Source organism: Poecile atricapillus, chromosome 30 (assembly GCF_030490865.1).
Source record: "Poecile atricapillus isolate bPoeAtr1 chromosome 30, bPoeAtr1.hap1, whole genome shotgun sequence".
Classification (NCBI taxonomy): domain Eukaryota; kingdom Metazoa; phylum Chordata; class Aves; order Passeriformes; family Paridae; genus Poecile; species Poecile atricapillus.
Window position 1 is genome coordinate 624,600 of NC_081278.1, and position 23,108 is coordinate 647,707.

The following is a 23,108-nucleotide window of genomic DNA, read 5'->3' on the forward strand; positions in this document are numbered from 1 at the left end:
GGTCCCCAGCCCCATTTTTGGTGTCCCCAGCCCCATTTTTGGTGTCCCCAGCCCCATTTTTGGGGTGCCCAATCCCATTTTTGGGGTCCCCAGCCCCATTTTTGGGGTGCCCAATCCCATTTTTGGGTCCCCAATCCCATTTTTGGGGTCCCCAGCCCCATTTTTAGGTTCCCCAATCCCAGTTTTGGGATCCCCAGCCCCATTTTTGGGGTGCCCAATCCCATTTTTGGTGTCCCCAGCCCCAGTTTTGGGGTCCCCAGTCCCATTTTTGGGGTGCCCAATCCCATTTTTGGGGTCCCCAGCCCCATTTTTGGGGTCCCCAATCCCATTTTTGGGATCCCCAGCCCCATTTTTGGGATCCCCAGCCCCATTTTTGTCTCCCCAGCCCCATTTTTGGGGTGCCCAATCCCATTTTTGGGGTCCCCAGCCCCATTTTTGGGGTTCCTCACGGGGGTTTGGGGGTCCCGCAGGGCGCGCTCCAGCTCCAGCAAGGGGCGCCCCACGCCGCGGGCGCCATCGGCGCGGCCCTCGAGGAAAAGGCGCGTCGGGATGGGCTCGTACGTGAGAGCCGGGCCGCGCTCCTGAGGGGATTTGGGAGAAATTTTGGGAATCTGGGGGATTTTGGAGTCTCTGGGATGGAGTTAGGGGGGGTCTCAGTTGGATATGGGGGGAGGTTTTTGGAGTTTGGAGCCCTCGAGGAAAAGGCGCGTCGGGATGGGCTCGTACGTGAGGGCCGGGCCGCGCTCCTGAGGGGATTTGGGGGAAATTTTGTGATTTTTGGGTCTCTAGGATGGAGTTTTGGGGTGAATCTCGGGGGTTCCCAGGGGCTCACCCTGACCAGCGCCAGCTCCAGCGCCAGCGCCAGCAGCTCCTGGGCGCTCTCAGGGGTCTCGGGGGGTCCCGGGGGACACTCAACCGTCACCACGTGGAGCTGGAGCCCCTCGGCCATGGCCTGGAACTGCTCCCGGGCCTGGGGCAGCACCCCCGAAACCTGCCCGGAAACATCCCTAAAATATCCCAAAATAGCCCCAAAACCCTCTCCCAGTCCCTCCCAGTGCTCCCAGTACCTGCGGGGGGAGCTCCCAGTGCAGCTCCTGGGGGGGCTCCGGGGCCCGGTGCTGGCCCTGCCCGAGGCAGCTCCCGGACTCGTCGTAGCCCAGGGACCGGTCCAGGGCCAGCGCGAACTGTGGGGGGCAAATTGGGGGTCCCAAAATTGGGGACCCTCCCCAATTCCTCCCTCCCCGACCCCTCCCCAATATCCCCCCCCGTCCAAAATTTCACCCCTTGTTTGTCCCTCACGTTTCCCGCCATTTTCTCCCCTCACGAGCGCCGCCATTTTCTCCCCTCACGTTTCCCGCTCTTTTCTCCCCTCACATTTCCCTCCCTTTTCTCCCCTCACATTTCCCGCCCTTTTTTCCCCTTACATTCCCTAATTTTGGTTATTTTGGGGGGTACTTTTAGTTATTTTTGGAAGTTTTTTCGGGGGGGTATTTTTTGGCTGATTTGGATTATTTTGGCTGCATTTTCTGGGTGATTTCAGGTTAATTTTGGGGTGTATTTTTGGAGGGATTTGGAGTTAATTTTGGCTGTATTTACTGGGTGATTTGGGGGATTTTTGGGTGTATTTCTAGGGATTTTTGGGGGTGTATTTTTGGGTGGATTCAGGCTGATTTTGGGGTATTTTTGAGAGGATTTTCTGGGTGATTTTGGGTTAATTTTGGCTGCATTTTCTGGGTGATTCCTGGTATCTTTGGGTTCATTTTCTGGGTGATTTGGGGTATTTATGGGTGTATTTCTGGGAATTTTTGGGTGTATTTCTGGGAATTTTTGGGTGTATTTTTGGGGATTTTGGGGTGTATTTCTGGGGATTTTTGTGTGTATTTCTGGGGATTTTTGTGTGTATTTCTGGGAATTTTTGGGTGTATTTCTGGGGATTTTGGGGTGTATTTTTGGGGATTTTTTGGGGTGTATTTCTGGGGATTTTTGTGTGTATTTCTGGAGATTTTGGGGTGTATTTCTGGGAACGTTCGGGTGTATTTCTGGGAATTTTTGGGTGTATTTCTGGGGATTTTGGGGTGTATTTTTGGGTGTATTCAGGCTGTTTTTGGGCTGGTTTTGGGGTACCTCCCAGAGGTGCCCGGCCACGGGGGGGTCTCCCCACGAGTGCTCCACGCTGAGCCCGACGCGCCCCGAGGGGAACACGACCAACGTCAGCGACTTGTCGAACCACCTGGGGGGGGACAAAACTCCCCAAAATCCCACCCTGGGAACCCCCAAAATACACCCAGCGCCCCCCAAAACATCCCCCACCACCCAAAATACCCCCAAACCCCCCCAAAACTCCCCAAAATCCCACCCTGGGAACCCCCAAAATACACCCAGCGCCCCCAAAACATCCCCCACCACCCAAAATATCCCCAAACCCCCCCAAAACCCCCCAAAACTCCCCAAAATCCCACCCTGGGAACCCCCAAAATACACCCAGCGCCCCCCAAAACATCCCCCACCACCCAAAATATCCCCAAACCCCCCCAAAACTCCCCAAAACCCCCCAAACCTGCCCCAAAACTCCCCAAAATCCCACCCTGGGAACCCCCAAAATACACCCAGCGCCCCCAAAACATCCCCCACCACCCAAAATACCCCCAAACCCCCCCAAAACTCCCCAAAACTCCCCAAAATCCCACCCTGGGAAGCCCCAAAATACACCCAGCACCCCCCAAAACATCCCTGACCACCCAAAATATCCCCAAACCCCCCCAAAACTCCCCAAAATCCCACCCTTGGAACCCCCAAAATACACCCAGCGCCCCCCAAAACATCCCCCACCACCCAAAATACCCCCAAACCCCCCCAAAACTCCCCAAAACTCCCCAAAATCCCACCCTGGGAACCCCCAAAATACACCCAGCGCCCCCCAAAACATCCCTGACCACCCAAAATATCCCCAAACCCCCCCAAAACCCCCCAAAATCCCCCAGAATGCCCCAAAATCCACCCTGGACCCCCCCAAGCTCCCCTGGGACCCTCAAAGTTTCACTCGAGCCCCCCCAAAATCCCTCCTGGGGCTCCTGGGTTGGGTTTTGGGGGTTTGGGGGTGGGGTTGGGGGATTTTGGGGAGATTTTGGGGGGTCTAGAATGGGTTATGGGGGATTTGGGGTTCCCAGGGTGATTTTGGGGCATTTTGGGGTTATTTGGGGGGATTTTGGGGGATTTTGGGGGTCTCTGACCAGATCTGGGTAATTTGGGTTTCCTAGGGTGATTTTGGGGTGATTTTTGGGTAATTTTGGGGTGATTTTGGGGGTCTCTGACCGGTTCTGAGCGATTTTGGTTTCCCAGGGTGATTTTGGGGTGATTTTGGGGGATTTTGGGGGATTTTGGGGGATTTTGGGTTTCCCAGGGTGATTTTGGGGTGATTTTGGGGGATTTTGGGGGATTTTGGGGTGATTTTGGGTTTCCCAGGATGGTTTTGGGGTGATTTTGGGGGGTTTTGGGGGATTTGGGGGGATTTTGGGGGATTTTGGGGGATTTTGGGGGATTTTGGGGTGATTTTGGGGTGATTTGGGGTGATTTGGGGTGATTTTGGGGTGATTTGGGGTGATTTTGGGGTGATTTTGGGGTGATTTTGGGGGATTTTGGGGGGATTTTGGGTGATTTTGGGGGTCTCTGACCGGTTGTGGGGGGGTCCCATCAGCAGCGCCTTGGCCTCCACGTCCAGGTCCCCGTCCCGGGGGGGGTCTCGCTCCTCGGGGGGGGGGTCCCCGTTTTGGGGGGGGGGGGTCCCCGTTTTTGGGGGGGTCCCCGTGGGGGGAGGGGTCGAAGGCGATGACGAAGGCGGCGTCCTCGAGGACCCCCAGGGCGGCCGCGCTGGGACCCCCCCCCGCCCGCAGCAGCGCCCGCGCCCGCGCCCAGGCGGCCCTGGGGGGCCCGAAAACCTCATCAGGGACCCAAAAACACCCAAAAACACCCCAAAAATACCCCAAAAACACCCCAAAACACCCCCAGAATACCCCAAAATACCCCAAACCCCCCACACCACCAAAATCCCTCCCAAAATGCCCCAAATCCCCCCAAATCCCCTCAAAACCTCCCCAAATCCTCCCAAAATCCCCCCTAAACCCCCCCCAAATCCCCCAAATCCTCCCAAACACCCCAAAACCCCCCAAATCCTTCCCAAAATCCCCCCAAATCCTCCCCAAACCCCCCAAATCCCCCAAATCCTCTCCAAACCCCCCAAATCCTTCCCAAAATCACCCCTAAACCCCCCAAATCCCCCAAATCCTCCCAAATCCCACCAAAATCCCTCAAAATGCCCCCAAATCCTCCCCAAAATCACCCAAATCCTCCCCAAAATCACCCAAATCCTCCCCCAATCCTCCCCCAATTCCCCCAAATCCCCTCCAAACCCCCCAAATCCCCCAAATCCCTCCCAAAATCCCCCCAAATCCTCAAAAATCCCTCCCAAAATCGCCCCAAATTCCCCCCAGGGACCCCCAAACCCCCCCAAATCTCCCCAAATCCTCCCCAAATCCCCCCAAAATCCCCCCAAATCCCTCCCAAAATCCCCCCAAATCCCCCAAATCCCCCCAAAATCACCCAAATCCTCCCCAAATCCCCCAAATCCTCCCCAAACCCCCCCAAAATCCCCCAAACCCTCCCCAAATCCCCCCAAAATCTCCCCAAATCCCCCCAAACCTCCCCCAAATCTCCCCAAAATCCCCCAAATCTCCCCAAATCCTCCCCAAATCCTCCCCAATCCCCCCAAATCCGCTCTAAACCCCCCAAATCCCCAGAAATCCCTCCCCAAATCTCCCCAAAACCCCCCCAAATCTCCCCCAAATCCTCCCCAAAACCCCCAACTCCCTCTAAATCCCCTCAAAATCTCCCCAAATCCCCCCAAATCCTCCCCAAATCCCCCCAAATTTCCCCCAGGGACCCCCAAACTTCACCTGAGACCCCCAAGCCCCCCCAAATCCCCCCAAATCCTCCCCAAATCCCCCCAAAATCACCCCAAACCCCCCCAAATCCCCCCAAACCCCCCCAAACCCCCTCCCCTCACCTGTCCCCTCCCGTCAGCACCCCGGGGCTCTCCGGGGGCTCTCCCGGCTCCGCGTTTTGTTCCAGAACCTTCTGGAAGTGTCCCTGGAGCTGGGGGGGGCTCGGGGGGGGGCTCAGGGGGACCCGGAAGAGGCGCCCCCCCCACAGCACGGCCAGGTGAGACCCCCCCCCAAAATGCTGCAGCCGGTCTGGGGGGGGAGGGGCAGGTCAGGGGGAGCCCCCCCAAATCTGGGAGGGGTCCCTGGGGGGGGATTTGGGGGGGGTTGGGGGTCCCAGAGGGGAATTTGGGGGAGATTTGGGGGTCTCAGGTGGAATTTGGGGGGATTTGGGGGTCTCAGGTGAAGTTTGGGGGGGGTTGGGGGGTCCAGAAGGGATTTGGGGGTCCCAGGGGGGAATTCGGGGGAGATTTGGGGGTCTCAGGTGAAATTTGGGGGGGGTTGGGGGGTCCAGAAGGGATTTGGGGGTCCCTGGGGGGAATTCGGGGGAGATTTGGGGGTCTCCGGTGAAATTTGGGGGGGGTTGGGGGGTCCAGAAGGGATTTGGGGGTCCCTGGGGGGGTATTTGGGGGAGATTTGGGGGTCTCAGGTGGAGTTTGGGGGGGTTTGGGGGTCTCAGGTGGAGTTTGAGGGTCCCAGGGGGGAATTTGGGGGAGATTTGGGGGTCTCAGGTGAAATCTGGGGGGGGTTGGGGGGTCCAGAGGGGAATTTGGGGGAGATTTGGGGGTCTCAGGTGAAATTTGGGGGGGGTTGGGGGGTCCAGAAGGGATTTGGGGGTCCCTGGGGGAGATTTGGGGGTCTCAGGTGGAATTTGGGGGGATTTGGGAATTTCAGGTGGAATTTGGGGGGATTTGGGGGGTCTCAGGTGGAGTTTGGGGGGGTTTGGGGAGAATTTGGGGGAGATTTGGGGGTCTCAGGTGAAATCTGGGGGAGGTTGGGGGGTCCAGAAGGGATTTGGGGGTCCCAGGGGGGAATCTGGGGGAGCTTTTGGGGTCTCAGGTGGAGTTTGGGGGGATTTGGGGGGATTTGGGGGTCTCAGGTGGAGTTTGGGGAGGTTTGGGGGGTCCCAGAAGAGATTTGAAGGTCCCAGGGGGGAATTTGGGGGTCTCAGGTGGAATTTGGGGAGGTCTGGGGATCCCCAGGAAGATTTGGGGGGATCTGGGGGTAAAACTGGGGGGGTTTTGGGGGGTTTTGGGGTTTTTTGGGGGGGGTTTTGGGGGATTTTGAGGGTTTTTTGGGGGTTTTGGGGGGTCCATACCCCGGTGCTCCCCCGGGAGCCGCGTGGTGTCGAAGAGCCGCTCGTACTGAGCCGAGCACGTGGGGAGGGACCCCCGGAACAGCACCTGGGCACCCCAAAACAGCCCAAAATCAGCCCAAAACAGCCCAAAATCAGCCCAAAACGGCCCAAAACAGCCCAAAATCAACCCAAAACAGCCCAAAATCAACCCAAAACAACCCAAAATCAACCCAAAACAGCCCAAAATCAACCCAAAACAGCCCAAAATCAACCCAAAACAGCCCAAAACAGCCCAAAATCAGCCCAAAATCAGCCCAAAATCAACACAAAACAGCCCAAAATCAGCCCAAAACAGCCCAAAATCAGCCCAAAACAGCCCAAAACAGCCCAAAATCAACCCAAAACAGCCCAAAACAGCCCAAAATCAACCCAAAACAGCCCAAAATCAACCCAAAACGGCTCAAAATCAGCCCAAAACAGCCCAAAATCAACCCAAAAACAGCCCAAAATCAACCCAAAACAGCCCAAAATCAACCCAAAAACAGCCCAAAATCAGCCCAAAACAGCCCAAAATCAGCCCAAAACAGCCCAAAACAGCCCAAAATCAACCCAAAATCAGCCCCAAACCACCCCAAAATTCCCTTTTAAACCCCCAACCCACCCCAAATTCCTTTTTAAATCCCATTTTTTCCCCTTGAAACCCTAAATATTCCCTTTTCAACCCCAAATTTCCCCTTTTAATCCCAATTTTCCCCTTTTAACCCCAAATTTCCCCTTTTTAACCCCAAAATTTCCCCTCTAACTCCAAATTTTCCCCTTTTAACCCCAAATTTTCCCTTTTCAACCCCAAATTTTCCCTTTTTAATCCCAAATTTCCCCCTTTTAATCCCATATTTTCCCCTCTAACCCCAAATTTCCCCCTTTTTAACCCCAAATTTCCCCTTTTAACCCCAAATTTCCCCATTTTAACCCAAAATTTTCCCCTTTTAACCCCAAATTTCCCCTTTTTAACCCAAATTTCCCCTTTTTAACCCCAAATTTCCCCTTTCAACCCCAAATTTCCCCTTTTAACCCCAAATTTCCCCCTTTTAATCCCAAATTTCCCCCTTTTAACCCCAAATTTCCCCTTTTAACCCCAAATTTTCCCTTTTAACCCAAATTTCCCCATTTCAACCCCAAATTTTCCCTTTTTCACCCCAAATTCCCCCTTTCAACCCCAAATTTTCCCTTTTTACCCCAAATTTTTCCCTTTTAATCCCAAATTTTCCCTTTTTAACCCCAAATTTCCCTTTTCAACCCCAAATTTCCCCTTTTAACCCCAAATTTTCCCCTTTTAACCCCAAATTTCCCCCTTTTAACCCCAAATTTCCCCATTTTAACCCCAAATTCCCCCTTTTAACCCCAAATTTCCCCCTTTTAACCCCAAATTTCCCCTTTTTAACCCCAAATTCCCCCTTTTAACCCCAAATTTCCCCTTTTAACCCCAAATTTTCCCTTTTCAACCCCAAATTTCCCCTTTTTAACCCAAATTTCCCCTTTTAACCCCAAATTTCCCCTTTTTAACCCCAAATTTTCCCCTTTTAACCCCAAATTTCCCCTTTTAATCCCAAATTTCCCCTTTTCAACCCCAAATTTTCCCTTTTTAACCCCAAATTTCCCCCTTTTAACCCCAAATTTCCCCTTTTTAACCCAAATTTCCCCTTTTTAACCCCAAATTTTCCCTTTTTAATCCCAAATTTCCCCCTTTTAACCCCAAATTTCCCCTTTTAATCCCAAATTTCCCCCTCTAACCCCAAATTTCCCCCTCTAACCCCAAATTTTCCCTTTTCAACCCCAAATTTTCCCTTTTCAACCCCAAATTTTCCCCTTTTTAGCCCCAAATTTTCCCTTTTCAATCCCAAATTTCCCCTTTTCAACCCAAATTTTCCCTTTTCAATCCCAAATTTTCCCTTTTAACCCCAAATTTCCCCTTTTTAACCCCAAATTTCCCCCTTTTAACCCCAAATTTTCCCTTTTTAACCCAAATTTCCCCATTTCAACCCCAAATTTCCCCTTTTTAACCCAAATTTTCCCCTTTCAACCCCAAATTTCCCCTTTTAACCCCAAATTTTCCCTTTTAACCCCAAATTTCCCCTTTTCAACCCCAAATTTTCCCCTCTAACCCCAAATTTCCCCTTTTTACCCAAATTTCCCCTTTTAACCCCAAATTTCCCCCTCTAACCCCAAATTTCCCCTTTCAACCCCAAATTTCCCCTTTTAATCCCAAATTTCCCCTTTTTAACCCCAAATTTCCCCTTTTTAACCCCAAATTTCCCCTTTTAATCCCAATTTTCCCTTTTTAACCCAAATTTCCCCTTTTCAACCCCAAATTTTCCCCTTTTTAACTCCAAATTTCCCCTTTTAACCCCAAATTTTCCCTTTTCAACCCCAAATTTTCCCTTTTTAATCCCAAATTTCCCCCTTTTAACCCCAAATTTTCCCCTTTTCAACCCCAAATTTTCCCCTTTTAACCCCAAATTTCCCTCTTTTAACCCCAAATTTTCCCCTTTTAACCCCAAATTTCCCCTTTTTAACCCCAAATTTCCCCTTTTTAACCCAAATTTCCCATTTTAACCCAAATTTCCCCATTTTAACCCCAATTTGGGGCTCACAGGGGGCAGGGTCCCGTCCCGGACGAGGCTCCGGAATTGGAGGAAGGCGAAGGCGACGTTGGCGGCTCGAGCGGCCGGGACCCGCGTGGGGGGCGGCCCCAAAAGGTCCTGGGGGGACCCCAAAATTCAGAACCCAAAATTTGGGGGGTTCAGACCCTCGGGACCCCCCCAAAAAAACCCAAAATCCTGAATTTTGGGGGGTTAAAATCCCCAAATTCTGAATTTACTGGGGTTAAAACCCCAAAATCCTGAATTTTAGGAGGATTAAATCCCAAAAATCTGCCCCAAAAACCCCAAAATCCTGAATTTTAGGAGAGTAAAATCCCAAAATCCTGAATTTTAGGAGGATTTAACCTCAAAATCCTGAATTTACTGGGGTTAAAATCCCAAAATCCTGAATTTTGGGGGGTTAAAATCCCAAAATCCTGAATTTTGGGGGATTAAAATCCCAAAATCCTGAATTTACTGGGGTTAAAATCCCAAAATCCCAAATTTTAGGGGGTAAAACCCCAAAATCTTCCCCAAAAACCCTAAAAATTGGGGGAAGGGACCCCAAAAGTTGCTGGGGGGGTCCCCAAAATTCAGAACCCAAAATTTGGGGGGTTCAGACCCTCGGGACCCCCCCAAAAACCCCAAAATCCTGAATTTTGGGGGGTTAAAACACCAAAATCCTGAATTTACTGGGGTTAAAATCCCAAAATCCCAAATTTTAGGGGGTAAAACCCCAAAATCTGCCCCAAAAACCCTAAAAATTGGGGGAAAGGACCCCAAAAGTTCCTGGGGGGACCCCAAAAATCAGAATCCAAAATTTGGGGGGTTCAGACCCTCGGGACCCCCCAAAAACCCCAAAATCCTGAATTTTGTGGGGTTAAAATCCCAAAATCCTGAATTTTGGGGGGTTAAAATCCCAAAATCCTGAATTTTAGGAGGATTAAATCCCAAAAATCTGCCCCAAAAACCCCAAAATCCTGAATTTTAGGAGAGTAAAATCCCAAAATCCTGAATTTTAGGAGGATTTAACCTCAAAATCCTGAATTTACTGGGGTTAAAATCCCAAAATCCTGAATTTTGGGGGGTTAAAACCCCAAAATCCTGAATTTACTCAGGTTAAAATCCCAAAATCCCAAATTTTAGGAGGTAAAACCCCAAAATCTGCCCCAAAAACCCTAAAAATTGGGGGAAGGGACCCCAAAAGTTGCTGAGGGGGTCCCCAAAAATCAGAACCCCAAATTTGGGGGGCTCAGACCCTCGGGACCCCCCAAAAAACCCCAAAATCCTGAATTTTGGGGGGTTAAAATCCCAAAATCCTGAATTTACTCAGGTTAAAATCCCAAAATCCTGAATTTTAGGAGAGGAAAACCCCAAAATTCTGAGTTTTGGGGGGATAAAACCCCAAAATCTGCCCCAAAAACCCTAAAAATTGGGGGAAGGGACCCCAAAAGTTCCTGAAGGGGACCCCAAAATTCAGAATCCAAAATTTGGGGGGTTCAGACCCTCGGGAACCCCCAAAAACCCCAAAATCCTGAATTTTGGGGGGTTAAAATCCCAAAATCCTGAATTTACTGGGGTTAAAATCCCAAAATCCTGAATTTACTGGGGTTAAAGTCCCAAAATCCCAAATTTTAGGGGGTAAAACCCCAAAATCTGCCCCAAAAACCCTAAAAATTGGGGGGAAGGGACCCCAAAAGTTTCTGGGGGGATCCCCAAAAATCAGAACCCCAAATTTGGGGTGTTCAGACCCTCGGGACCCCCCCAAAAACCCCAAATTTTGGGGGGAAAAGCCCCCCCCAAACCCCCAAATTTGGCCTGGGGGGGTTTTTAGGGTTCCCCAAATTCCTTGGAATTTTCAGGGTTTTTTTGGGGGGAGGTCCCGGATTTTTGGGGGTCCCCAAATTTGGGGTTTTTGGGGTTTTTTTGGGGGGGGGTTCCCCAATTTGGGGGTCTCACCATGAGGTAATAACTGCCCGTGCTGGGGAGGGGTCCCCGAGAGCCCAAATGCAGCTGCTCCTCCCAGAGCTCGCTCAGCTGGGGGGAAAAACAAAATTGGGGAGCCCAAAACTCACCTGGGACACCCCAAAAACACCAAAATCCACTCGAAACACCCCAAAATCCACTCCAGACACCCCAAAATCCACTCAAAACACCCCAAAATCCACTCCAGACACCCCAAAATCCACTCCAGACACCCCAAAATCCACTCGAAACATCCCAAAATCCACTCCAGACACCCCAAAATCCACTCCAGACACCCCAAAATCCACTCAAAACTCCCCAAAATCCACTCGAAACACCCCAAAATCCACTCGAAACACCCCAAAATCCACTCCAGACACCCCAAAATCCACTCCAGACACCCCAAAATCCACTCGAAACACCCCAAAATCCACTCCAGACACCCCAAAATCCACTCGAAACACCCCAAAATCCACTCGAAACACCCCAAAATCCACTCAAAACACCCCAAAATCCACTCCAGACACCCCTAAATCCGCTCGAAACACCCCAAAATCCACTCGAAACACCCCAAAATCCACTCCAGACACCCCAAAATCCACTCAAAACTCCCCAAAATCCACTCCAGACACCCCAAAATCCACTCGAAACACCCCAAAATCCACTCGAGACACCCCAAAATCCACTCCAGACACCCCAAAATCCACTCGAGACACCCCAAAATCCACTCGAAACACCCCAAAATCCACTCGAAACTCCCCAAAATCCACTCCAGACACCCCAAAATCCACTCCAGACACACCAAAATCCACTCAAAACACCCCAAAATCCACTCGAAACACCCCAAAATCCACTCGAAACACCCCAAAATCCACTCCAGACACCCCAAAATCCACTCGAAACACCCCAAAATCCACTCCAGACACCCCAAAATCCACTCGAAACACCCCAAAATCCACTCAAAACACCCCAAAATCCACTTGAAACTCCCCAAAATCCACTCGAAACACCCCAAAATCCACTCAAAACACCCCAAAATCCACTCGAAACACCCCAAAATCCACTCGAAACACCCCAAAATCCACTCAAAACACCCCAAAATCCACTCCAGACACCCCAAAATCCACTCCAGACACCCCAAAATCCACTCAAAACACCCCAAAATCCACTCGAAACACCCCAAAATCCACTCCAGACACCCCAAAATCCACTCAAAACACCCCAAAATCCACTCGAGACACCCCAAAATCCACTCGAAACACCCCAAAATCCACTCGAAACACCCCAAAATCCACTCCAGACACCCCAAAATCCACTCCAGACACCCCAAAATCCACTCGAAACACCCCAAAATCCACTCGAAACACCCCAAAATCCACTCAAAACACCCCAAAATCCACTCAAAACTCCCCAAAATCCACTCCAGACACCCCAAAATCCACTCGAAACACCCCAAAATCCACTCGAAACACCCCAAAATCCACTCCAGACACCCCAAAATCCACTCAAAACACCCCAAAATCCACTCCAGACACCCCAAAATCCACTCCAGACACCCCAAAATCCACTCGAAACACCCCAAAATCCACTCCAGACACCCCAAAATCCACTCCAGACACCCCAAAATCCACTCGAAACACCCCAAAATCCACTCCAGACACCCCAAAATCCACTCCAGACACCCCAAAATCCACTCGAAACACCCCAAAATCCACTCCAGACACCCCAAAATCCACTCGAAACACCCCAAAATCCACTCGAAACACCCCAAAATCCACTCCAGACACCCCAAAATCCACTCAAAACACCCCAAAATCCACTCGAGACACCCCAAAATCCACTCGAAACACCCCAAAATCCACTCGAAACACCCCAAAATCCACTCCAGACACCCCAAAATCCACTCCAGACACCCCAAAATCCACTCGAAACACCCCAAAATCCACTCGAAACACCCCAAAATCCACTCAAAACACCCCAAAATCCACTCAAAACTCCCCAAAATCCACTCCAGACACCCCAAAATCCACTCCAGACACCCCAAAATCCACTCCAGACACCCCAAAATCTACTCGAAACACCCCAAAATCCACTCGAAACACCCCAAAATCCACTCCAGACACCCCAAAATCCACTCAAAACACCCCAAAATCCACTCCAGACACCCCAAAATCCACTCCAGACACCCCAAAATCCACTCGAAACACCCCAAAATCCACTCCAGACACCCCAAAATCCACTCCAGACACCCCAAAATCCACTCGAAACACCCCAAAATCCACTCCAGACACCCCAAAATCCACTCCAGACACCCCAAAATCCACTCGAAACACCCCAAAATCCACTCCAGACACCCCAAAATCCACTCGAAACACCCCAAAATCCACTCCAGACACCCCAAAATCCACTCGAAACACCCCAAAATCCACTCCAGACACCCCAAAATCCACTCGAAACACCCCAAAATCCACTCGAAACACCCCAAAATCCACTCGAAACTCCCCAAAATCCACTCCAGACACCCCAAAATCCACTCGAAACACCCCAAAATCCACTCCAGACACCCCAAAATCCACTCAAAACACCCCAAAATCCACTCGAAACACCCCAAAATCCACTCGAAACACCCCAAAATCCACTCGAAACACCCCAAAATCCACTCGAAACTCCCCAAAATCCACTCGAAACATCCCAAAATCCACTCCAGACACCCCAAAATCCACTCCAGACACCCCAAAATCCACTCGAAACACCCCAAAATCCACTCCAGACACCCCAAAATCCACTCGAAACACCCCAAAATCCACTCCAGACACCCCAAAAACCCCCTCAAACCCACCCAGAAACACCAAAATCTGCCCCAAATCCCCCCAGGAGCCCCCAAAACCCCCCCAGGACCCCCCAAAATTCCCCCAGGACCCCCTGAATCCCCTCCAGGACCCTCCAAATTCCCCCCAAAGCCCCCCAGGACCCCCCGAATCCCCCCCAAGACCCCCCAAACCCCCCCAAACTCCTCCCAAATCCCCCCAAATCCCTCCAGGATCCCCCAAATGCCCCCCAGGACCCCCCAAAATCTCCCCCAATCCCCCCCAAATCCCCTCCAAATCCCCCAGGACCCCCCAAATCCCCCCAGGACCCCCCAAATCCCTCCCAGGACCCCCCAAATCCCCTCCAGGACCCCCCAAATCATCCCCAGGACCCCCCAAATCCCTCCCAGGACCCCCCAAGACTCCTTCAACCCCCCCCAGGACCCCCCAAATCCCCCCAGGACCCCCCAAATCCCCCCCAGGACCCCCCAAATCCCCCCCAAGACCCCCCAAACTCCTCCCAAATCCCCCCCAAATCTCCCCCAGGACCCCCCCAAATCCCTCCAGGACCCCCCAAATCCCCCCCAGGACCCCCCAAACCCCCCCCAGGACCATCCAAACCACGCCAGGACCCCCCAAAATCTCCCCCAATCCCCCCCAGGACCCTCCAAGACTCCCCAAATCCCCCCCAGGACCCCCCAAATCCCCCCAGGACCCCCCAAATCCCCCAGGACCCCCCAAATTCCCCCGAAACTCCCCCCAAATTCCCTAGGACCCCCCAAATCCCCCCCAGGACCCTCCAAATTCCCCCCAAACCCCCCCAGGATCCCCCGAATCCCCCCCAAGACCCCCCAAACTCCTCCCAAATCCCCCCAAATCCCTCCAGGACCCCCCAAATGCCCCCCAGGACCCCCCAAATCCCCCCCAAGCCCCCTCCAGAACCCCCCAAATCCTCCAGAAACTCCCCCAGGACCCCCCAAATTCCCCCCAAACCCCCCCAGGACCCCCCAAATCCCCCCAAACTCCCCCCAAATCTCCCCCAGGACCCCCTCAAATCCCTCCAGGACCCCCCCAAATCCCTCCAGAACCCCCCAAACCCCCCCCAGGACCCCTCGAATCCCCCCAAGACCCCCCAAACTCCTCCCAAATCCCCCCAAATCCCTCCAGGACCCCCCAAATCCCCCTCAGGACCCCCCAAATCCCTCCAGGACCCCCCAAACCCCCCCAGGACCCCCCAAATCCCCCCCAGGACCCCCCAAACCCCCCCAGGACCCCCCAATCCCCTCCTCACGTAGCAGGGCAGGGCCCAGCCCCGCAGGCGCAGCCACCGCTGCAGTCGGGGGCCGGGACCCCCCAAAAAGCTCCGGGCGAGGGGGGGGAGCCCCTGCCCAGCCCCCCCCGGATCCAGGGACTGCAGAGACTCCACGGCCTGGGGGGACAGCGGGGTCAGGGACCCCCAAAAACACACCTGGGACCCCCAAAATACACCTGGGACCCCCAAAATATACCTGGGACCCCCAAAATATACCTGGGACCTCCAAAAACACACCTGGGACCCCCAAAATCACACCAAGGACCCCAAAAATATACCTGGGGAACCCAAAATACACCTGGGACCCCCAAAAACACAGCTGGGAACCCAAAAATACACCTGGGACCCCCAAAATATACCTGGGACACCCAAAATCACACCTGGGACCCCCAAAATATACCTGGGACCCCCAAAAATACACCTGGGGAACCCAAAATACACCTGGGACCCCCAAAAATACATCTGGGAACCCCAAAAACACACCTGGGACCCCCAAAATCACACCAAGGACCCCCAAAATACACCTGGGACCCCCAAAAACACACCTGGGATCCCCAAAATCATACCTGGGACCCCCAAAATATACCTGGGACCCCCAGAAATACATCTGGGAACCCAAAAATATACCTGGGACCCTCAAAATATACCTGAGGAACCCAAAAATACATCTGGGGAACCCAAAATATACCTGGGACCCCCAAAATACACCTGGGACCCCCAAAATACACCTGGGGAACCCAAAAATAAACCTGGGACCCCCAAAAATCCACCTGGGAACCCCCAAATCCACCCAGAGACCCCAAAACCAGCCCCAAAATCCACCCGGGGACCCCAAAAACACACCTGGGACCCCCAAAATCACAGCTGGGAACCCAAAAAACACACCTGGGAACCCCAAAACACACCTGGGACCCCCAAATCCCACTCAAGAACCCCAAAAATTCACTCAGGGACCCAAAAATCCACTTGGGGACCCCAAAAATTCACTCAGGGACCCAAAAATCCACCTGGGGACCCCAAAAATCCACTCAGGGATCCCAAAATCCACCCACGGACCCCAAAACTGGCCACAAAACTCACCTGGGGACCCCCAAAATCCACCTGGGGACCCCCAAAATCCACCTGGGGCCCCCAAAACCCACCTGGGGACCCCCAAAATCCAGCTGGGACCCCCAATTATCTACCCGGAGACCCCAAAACTGGCCCCAAAATCCACCTGGGGACCCCAAAATCCACGTGGGGACCCCCAAAACCACCCGGGGACCCCAAAAATCCACCTGGGGACCCCCAAAACCACCTGGGGACCCCCAAAATCACAACTGGGACCCCCAAAATTACACCTGGGACCCCAAAATGCCACTCAGGGACCCCCAAAATCCACCTGGGGACCCCCAAAACCACCCGGGGACCCCAAAAATCCACCTGGGGACCCAAAAATAACACCTGGGGACCCCAAAATCCACCTGGGGACCCCCAAATCCCCCCCAAATCCGCCCCTCCCCCCCCGCACCTGCCGGACGGTCTCGCTCAGGGGGGGGAGGGGCAGCGCGGGCAGCGCCCCCTGGAGGCTGCGGAGCCCCGGGCGCCGCCCCGCGAACATCCGGACCAGGGCCTGGGGAGCCCAAAAACAGCCCAAAATTAACCCAAAATCAGCCCAAAACCAGCCCAAAATTAACCCAAAATCAGCCCAAAACTGACCCAAAATCAGCCCAGAATTAACCCAAAATAAACCCAAAATCAGCCCAGAATAAACCCAAAATCAGCCCAAAACTGCCCCAAAATCAGCCCAGAATCAGCCCAGAATAAACCCAAAATCAGCCCAGAATAAACCCAAAATCAGCCCAAAACTGCCCCAAAATCAGCCCAGAATCAGCCCAGAATAAACCCAAAATCAGCCCAGAATTAACTCAAAATAAACCCAAAATCAGCCCAGAATAAACCCAAAATCAGCCCAGAATCAGCCCAGAATAAACCCAAAATAAACCCAAAACCAGCCCACAATTAACCCCAAAGCCGCCCCAAAATCACCCCAAAATTAACCCAAAATAACCCCAAAATCTCCCCAAATCCCCCCCAAATCCCCTCCAGGACCCCACAAACCCTTCCAGAACCCCCTCAAACCTCTCCAGGACCCCCCCAAATCCCCCCCAAACCCCCCCAGGACCCCCCCAATTCCCCCAGGACACCCCAAACCCCCCCAGAACCCCCTCAAACCCCCCCAGGATCCCCTCAAACCCCTCCAGGACCCCCCAAATCCCACACAAATCCCCCCCAAACCCCTCCAGGACCCCCCAAAACCCCTCAAGAACCCCCTCAAACTCCTCCAGGACCCCCCAAACCCCCCCCAAATCCCCCCCCCAGGACCCCCCCAAACCCCCCAAATCCCCCCCAAACCCCCTCCAGGACCCCCAAAAACCCCTCGAGAACCCCCTCAAATCCCCCCAAACCCCCCCAAATCCCCCCCCAGGACCCCCCCAGCCCCTCCCCAGTTCCCCCCGTACCAGCCAGAGCCGGGGGGGGGGTCCCGGCCGGCCCAGGGCCCCCCCGGTGCCCCCCAGGATCAGGCGCAGCCCCAGGCGCAGCGTCAGCCCCAGCAGCAGCCACAGCCCCGAGGAGAAGAGCAGCAGAGCCAGCGGCCCCCGCAGCCCCCCCGGCAACAGGGGGCTGCCAGGGACCCCCAAAATCACACCCGGGACCCCCAAAAACCCCAAAATCAAACCCGGGACCCCCAAAATCAAACCCGGGACCCCCAAAAACCCCAAAATCACACCCGGGACCCCCAAAATCACACCCGGGACCCCCAAAAACCCCAAAATCAAACCCGGGACCCCCAAAATCACACCCGGGACCCCCAAAAACCCCAAAATCACACCCGGGACCCCCAAAATCACACCCGGGACCCCCAAAATCCCAAAATCAAACCCGGGACCCCCAAAATCACACCCGGGACCCCCAAAATCACACCCGGGACCCCCAAAAACCCCAAAATCACACCCGGGACCCCCAAAATCACACCCGGGACCCCCAAAAACCCCAAAATCACACCCGGGACCCCCAAAAACCCCAAAATCAAACCCGGGACCCCCAAAAAACCCCAAAATCAAACCCGGGACCCCCAAAATCAAACCCGGGACCCCCAAAAACCCCAAAATCAAATCTGGGAGCCCCAAAATCACACCCGGGACCCCCAAAAACCCCAAAATCACACCCGGGACCCCCAAAATCAAACCCGGGACCCCCAAAATCACACCCGGGACCCCCAAAAACCCCAAAATCACACCCGGGACCCCCAAAATCAAACCCGGGACCCCCAAAAACCCCAAAATCACACCTGGGACCCCCAAAATCACACCCGGGACCCCCAAAATCCCAAAATCAAATCTGGGAGCCCCAAAATCACACCCGGGACCCCCAAAAACCCCAAAATCACACCCGGGACCCCCAAAATCACACCCAGGACCCCCAAAGTCCCCCCGGACCCCCAAAATTCCCCCCTGGGACCCCAAAATTTACCCAGGACCCCCCCAAAACCCCCCCAGGACCCCCAAAAATCCCACCCAGGACCCCCAAAATGCCCCCAGGACCCCCAAAATCCCACCCAGGACCCCCAAAATGCCCCCCCAGGACCCCTAAAATCTCCCCCAGGACCCCCAAAATCCCACCTGGGATCCCAAAATCCCCCCCAGGACCCCCAAAATTCCCTCCAGGAACCCCAAAATCCTCTCTGGGACCCCCAAAATCCCCCCAGTTCCCAAACCCCCCCCCCCAATTTGGAGGGACCCCTCCCCAAATTCCTGGGACCCCCACGGATTTTGGGGACCATTCCCCAGATTTTGGGGACCCTCCCGGGTTTTGGGGACCCCTCCCCAGATTTTGGGGATCCCTCCCCAGATTTGGGGACCCCCCCGGGTTTTGGGGACCCCTCCCCAGATTTTGGGGACCCCCCCGGGTTTTGGGGACCCCCCCAGATTTTGGGGACCCTCCCGGGTTTTGGGGACCCCTTACCTGTGGGGCAGCCCCCTGCTGATGGCCCCCACCAGCCCCAGGGAGGGGTCGAGTCCCGCGGCCTCGCAGACCCCCACGGCCCCCCCCAAGAACAGCCAGCTCCGGGGTCCTGCAGGGTGGGTCTGGGGGACCCCGAAAAATCAGCTCAGCACCCCAAAAAACCCCAAAATCCACCCCAAAAACCCCGAAAAACCCCACAATCCACCCCAAAAACCCCTAAATCCATCTCAGCACCCCAAAAAACCCCAAAATCCACCCCAAAAACCCAAAAAATCATCAAAATCCACCCCCAAAAACCCCAAAAAAACCCAAAATCTGCCCAAAAAAACCCAAAATCCACCCCAAAAGCCCAAAAAAAATCAAAATCCACCCCCAAAAACCCCAAAAAACCCCAAAATCTGCCCAAAAAAACCCAAAATCCACCCCAAAACCCCCCCAAAAAACCAAAATCCACCCCAAAAAAACCCAAAAAACCCCAAAATCAGCCTCAAAAAACATCAAAATCCACCCCAAAAAAACCAAAATCTGCCCCAAAAACCCCAAAATTCACCCCAAAAACCCCAAAATCCAGCCCGGGACCCCAAAAACCCCAAAATCAACCTCAAAAAAATCAAACTCCACCCCTCAAAAACCCCAAAATCCGCCCCAAAAACCCCAAAATCCGCCCCAAAAACCCCAAAAACCCCAAAATTTACCCCAAAAACCCCAAAATCCACCCCAAAAACCCCAAATAAACCCAAAATTCACCCCAAAAAACCCCAAAATCCACCACAGGACCCCCAAAACCAAACCCGGGACTCCAATTTTGGGCTCCCCCTCCCCAATTTTGGGGTCCCCTCCCCATTTTCAGTCTCCCTCTCCCCATTTTTGGGGTCCTCTCCCCAATTTTGGGGTTCCCCTCCCCATTTTTGGGGGTCCCCTCCCCATTTTCGGTCTCCCTCTCCCCATTTTTGGGGTCCTCTCCCCAATTTTGGGGGTCCCCTCCCCAATTTTGGGGTCCTCTCCCCATTTTTGGGGTCCCCTCCCCATTTTTGGGGTCCCCTCCCCATTTTCGGTCTCCCTCTCTCCATTTTCCATCTCCCTCTCCCCATTTTTGGGGTCCCCTGCCCGTTTTTGGGGTCCCTCTCCCCATTTTCGGGGTTCCCCTCCCCATTTTCGGGGTTCCCTTCCCCATTTTTGGGGTTCCCCTCCCCGTTTTCGGGGTTCCCGTACCCCGACTCTGCGCAGCCGCCGTCCCGCCGTGCTCAGGACGCCCCGGGCCAGATGTTCCAGCGGCCCCGGGCCCGGGGGGGGCCCCCCTGGAGCCCCCAGGGACCCCCCAAAACTTCCCACCACGGCCGCCTCCGCCATCGGGGGGGGGACACCCCAAATTCCTGCGGGAAAAAACGGAATTCTGCTCACAAAATCCATTGGGAACCCCAAAAATCCATAGGGGAACCCCAAAATCCATTGGGGAACCCCAAATCCATTGGGAACCCCAAATTCCTGCCCCCAAATCCATCAGGAACCCCAAAAATCCATTGGGGAACCCCAAATCCATTGGGGACCCCAAATTCCTGCGGGAAAAAACGGAATTCCAGTCCCAAAATCCATTGGGAACCCCAAAATCCATTGGGGAACCCGAAAATCCATTGGGGAACCCCAAATTCCTGCGGGAAAAAATGGAATTCTGCTCCCAAAATCCATCAGGAACCCCAAAAATCCATTGGGAAACTCGAACTCCATTGGGGAACCTCAAATCCATCGGGATTTCCCCAAATCTTGTCCCCAAATCCATCGGGGAACCCGAAATCCATTGGGGAACCCCAAATTCCTGCGGGAAAAGCCAGAATTCTGCTCCCAAAATCCATCGGGGACCCCGAAAATCCATCGGGGAACCCCAAAAATCCATTGGGAACCCCAAATTCCTGCGGGAAAAAACAGAATTCTGCTCCCAAAATCCATCAGGAACCCCAAAATCCACTGGGGAACCCGAAATCCATTGGGGAACCCCAAAAATCCATTGGGATTCCCCCCAGATCCATCAGGATCCCCCCAAATCCATCGGGAACCCCCCAAATTCATTGAGATTCCCCAAAATCCTGCCCCCAAATGCATCGGGATCCCCCCAAATCCATCAGGAACCCCGAAATCCATCGGGGAACCCCAAATTCCTGCGGGAAAAGCTGGAATTCCGCTCCCCAAATCCATCGGGATCCCCCCAAATCCTGTCCCAAATCCATCGGGACCCCCAAATCCACCCCCAATCCCATCGGGATCCCAAAATTCCTCCCCAAAATCCACCCGGGACCCCCAAAATCCATCAGGACCCCCAAATTCCTCCCCAAAATCCACCCGGGATCCCCCCAAATCCATCGGGACCCCCCCCAAATCCATCGGGACCCCCAAATTCCCACCCCAAAATCCTCCGGGAAATTCTCCCCCCCCCCCAAATCCTTCCCCTCCCCCCCCCAGGGATGCTCGGCCCCTCCCCCACCCCGCTCCAATCCCCCCCCGGGGGGGGGAGGGGATCGATCCGCCCCTCCCCCACTCCCGACAGCCCCCGCGGGGGTCGATTTGGGGGGGGGGGAGGGGAGGGACCCCCCCAGCCCCTCCCCCCTCCCCTCCACCCTCCCCTCCCCCCCCTCACCTTGGAGCTTCCGCCGGATCAAACCATTCCCCCCCCGGGGGGGGGGAGGGGACACCCCGAGGATTTTGGGGGGGGGTCCCCGCTGCGATGGGGGGGGGAGGGGGCGCCCCCGATCCGGGGGAATTTGGGGAGGGGTCCGGGAGGTCCCCCCGAGGCCGAGGATGATGCGGAGGAGGAGGCGGGAACGGCCCCTCCCCCACCCTCGGCGCCCCTCCCCCCGCCAGGGGCGGGGCCAGGGGAGGGGAAAACGCCCCCCAAAAATAGCGCGGGACCCCCCCGGGGCTGGGGAGACCCCTCCCCAAATCCGGGACCCCTCCCCAAATCCGGGACCCCTCCCCAAATTTATGGGACCCCTCCCCAAATCTGGGACCACTCCCCAAATCTGGGACCCCTCCCCAAATCTGGGACCACTCCCCAAATCTGAGACCCCTCCCCAAATTTATGGGAACCCCTCCCCAAATCCGGGGGTCCCGGGGGGTCCCTGGCGCTGGTGCCCCCCCCCGCGCCCCCCAAGCGCCGCCCGGGGCTGAGCCAGAGACCCCGGAACCGGGCTGGGGAGAGGACCGGGGGAGCACGGCCCCCTCTGGGACCCCAAACCCCAAACTGGGACCCCAAATACCCCAAACTGGGACCCCCAAATCCCCAACTGGGACCCCAAAATCCCCAAACTGGGAGCCCAAACTGGGACACCAAATCCCCCAAACTGGGACCCCCAAATCCCCAACTGGGACCCCAAAATCCCCAACTGGGAGCCCAAACTAGGACCCCAAACTGGGGCCCCAAACTGGGACCCCAAAATCCCCAACTGGGACCCCAAACTGGGACCCCAAAATCCCCAAACTGGGACCCCAAATACCCCAAACTGGGGCCCCAAACTGGGACCCCAAATCCCACAGACTGGGACCCCAAAATCCCCAAACTGGGACCCCAAACTGGGACCCCAAATCCTCCAGACTGGGACCCCAAACCCCCTCCAAATCTGGATCTCAAACCCCCCCAAACAGCCCCAAATTCAGGACCCAAACCCCCCCAAATTTGGACCCCAAATCCCCCAAATTTGGGACCCCAAAGCCCCCCAAACTGGGGACCCCAAATCCCCCAAAAACCCCAAATCCCCCCCAAAACCTGCGCCTCCCCCAAACCCAGGACGAGGTCGGGGTTTCCCATTTTTGGGGGGTGTTCAGGTTTCCACGGTGGGGGGATGGACGTCCTGTTCTCACAGGCCCAGTACAAACCAGTATAAACCAGTATAAAGAAATATCACCCGCTATAAATTGATCTAAGGTGGTTTAAACCAGTATGGCCCCGTCCGCACCAGTACAACCCCCTTCAACCACGCTTCGCCAGTATAAACCAGTATAACCCAGTATAAAAAAATACAACTCGGTGTAACTCCAACTAACGCTGTTCAAACCGGTGCGGCCTAGTCTGCACCGGTACAACCCCTTTTAACCACGCTT

At 54.5% G+C, this 23,108-nt stretch overlaps 1 protein-coding gene across 1 annotated transcript; it reads right to left on the bottom strand.

Annotated features, from left to right (window-relative positions):
- Positions 1 to 449: 449 nt before the first annotated feature.
- LOC131589846 (carnitine O-palmitoyltransferase 1, brain isoform-like) lies at positions 450 to 21,700 on the bottom strand. Its single transcript, XM_058859665.1, has 15 exons — positions 21,649 to 21,700; positions 20,232 to 20,392; positions 19,020 to 19,141; positions 17,516 to 17,678; positions 16,525 to 16,626; positions 14,994 to 15,131; positions 10,890 to 10,967; positions 8,943 to 9,050; positions 6,313 to 6,397; positions 5,060 to 5,246; positions 3,672 to 3,918; positions 2,125 to 2,230; positions 1,068 to 1,184; positions 833 to 991; positions 450 to 581 (listed from the first exon to the last, which is right to left on the bottom strand). Exons 2-14 carry the CDS (start codon positions 20,367 to 20,369, stop codon positions 912 to 914), a joined length of 1,671 nt encoding a protein of 556 aa, XP_058715648.1. The 5' UTR covers positions 20,370 to 20,392; positions 21,649 to 21,700; the 3' UTR covers positions 450 to 581; positions 833 to 911.
- Between the last annotated feature and the right edge of the window lie 1,408 nt (positions 21,701 to 23,108).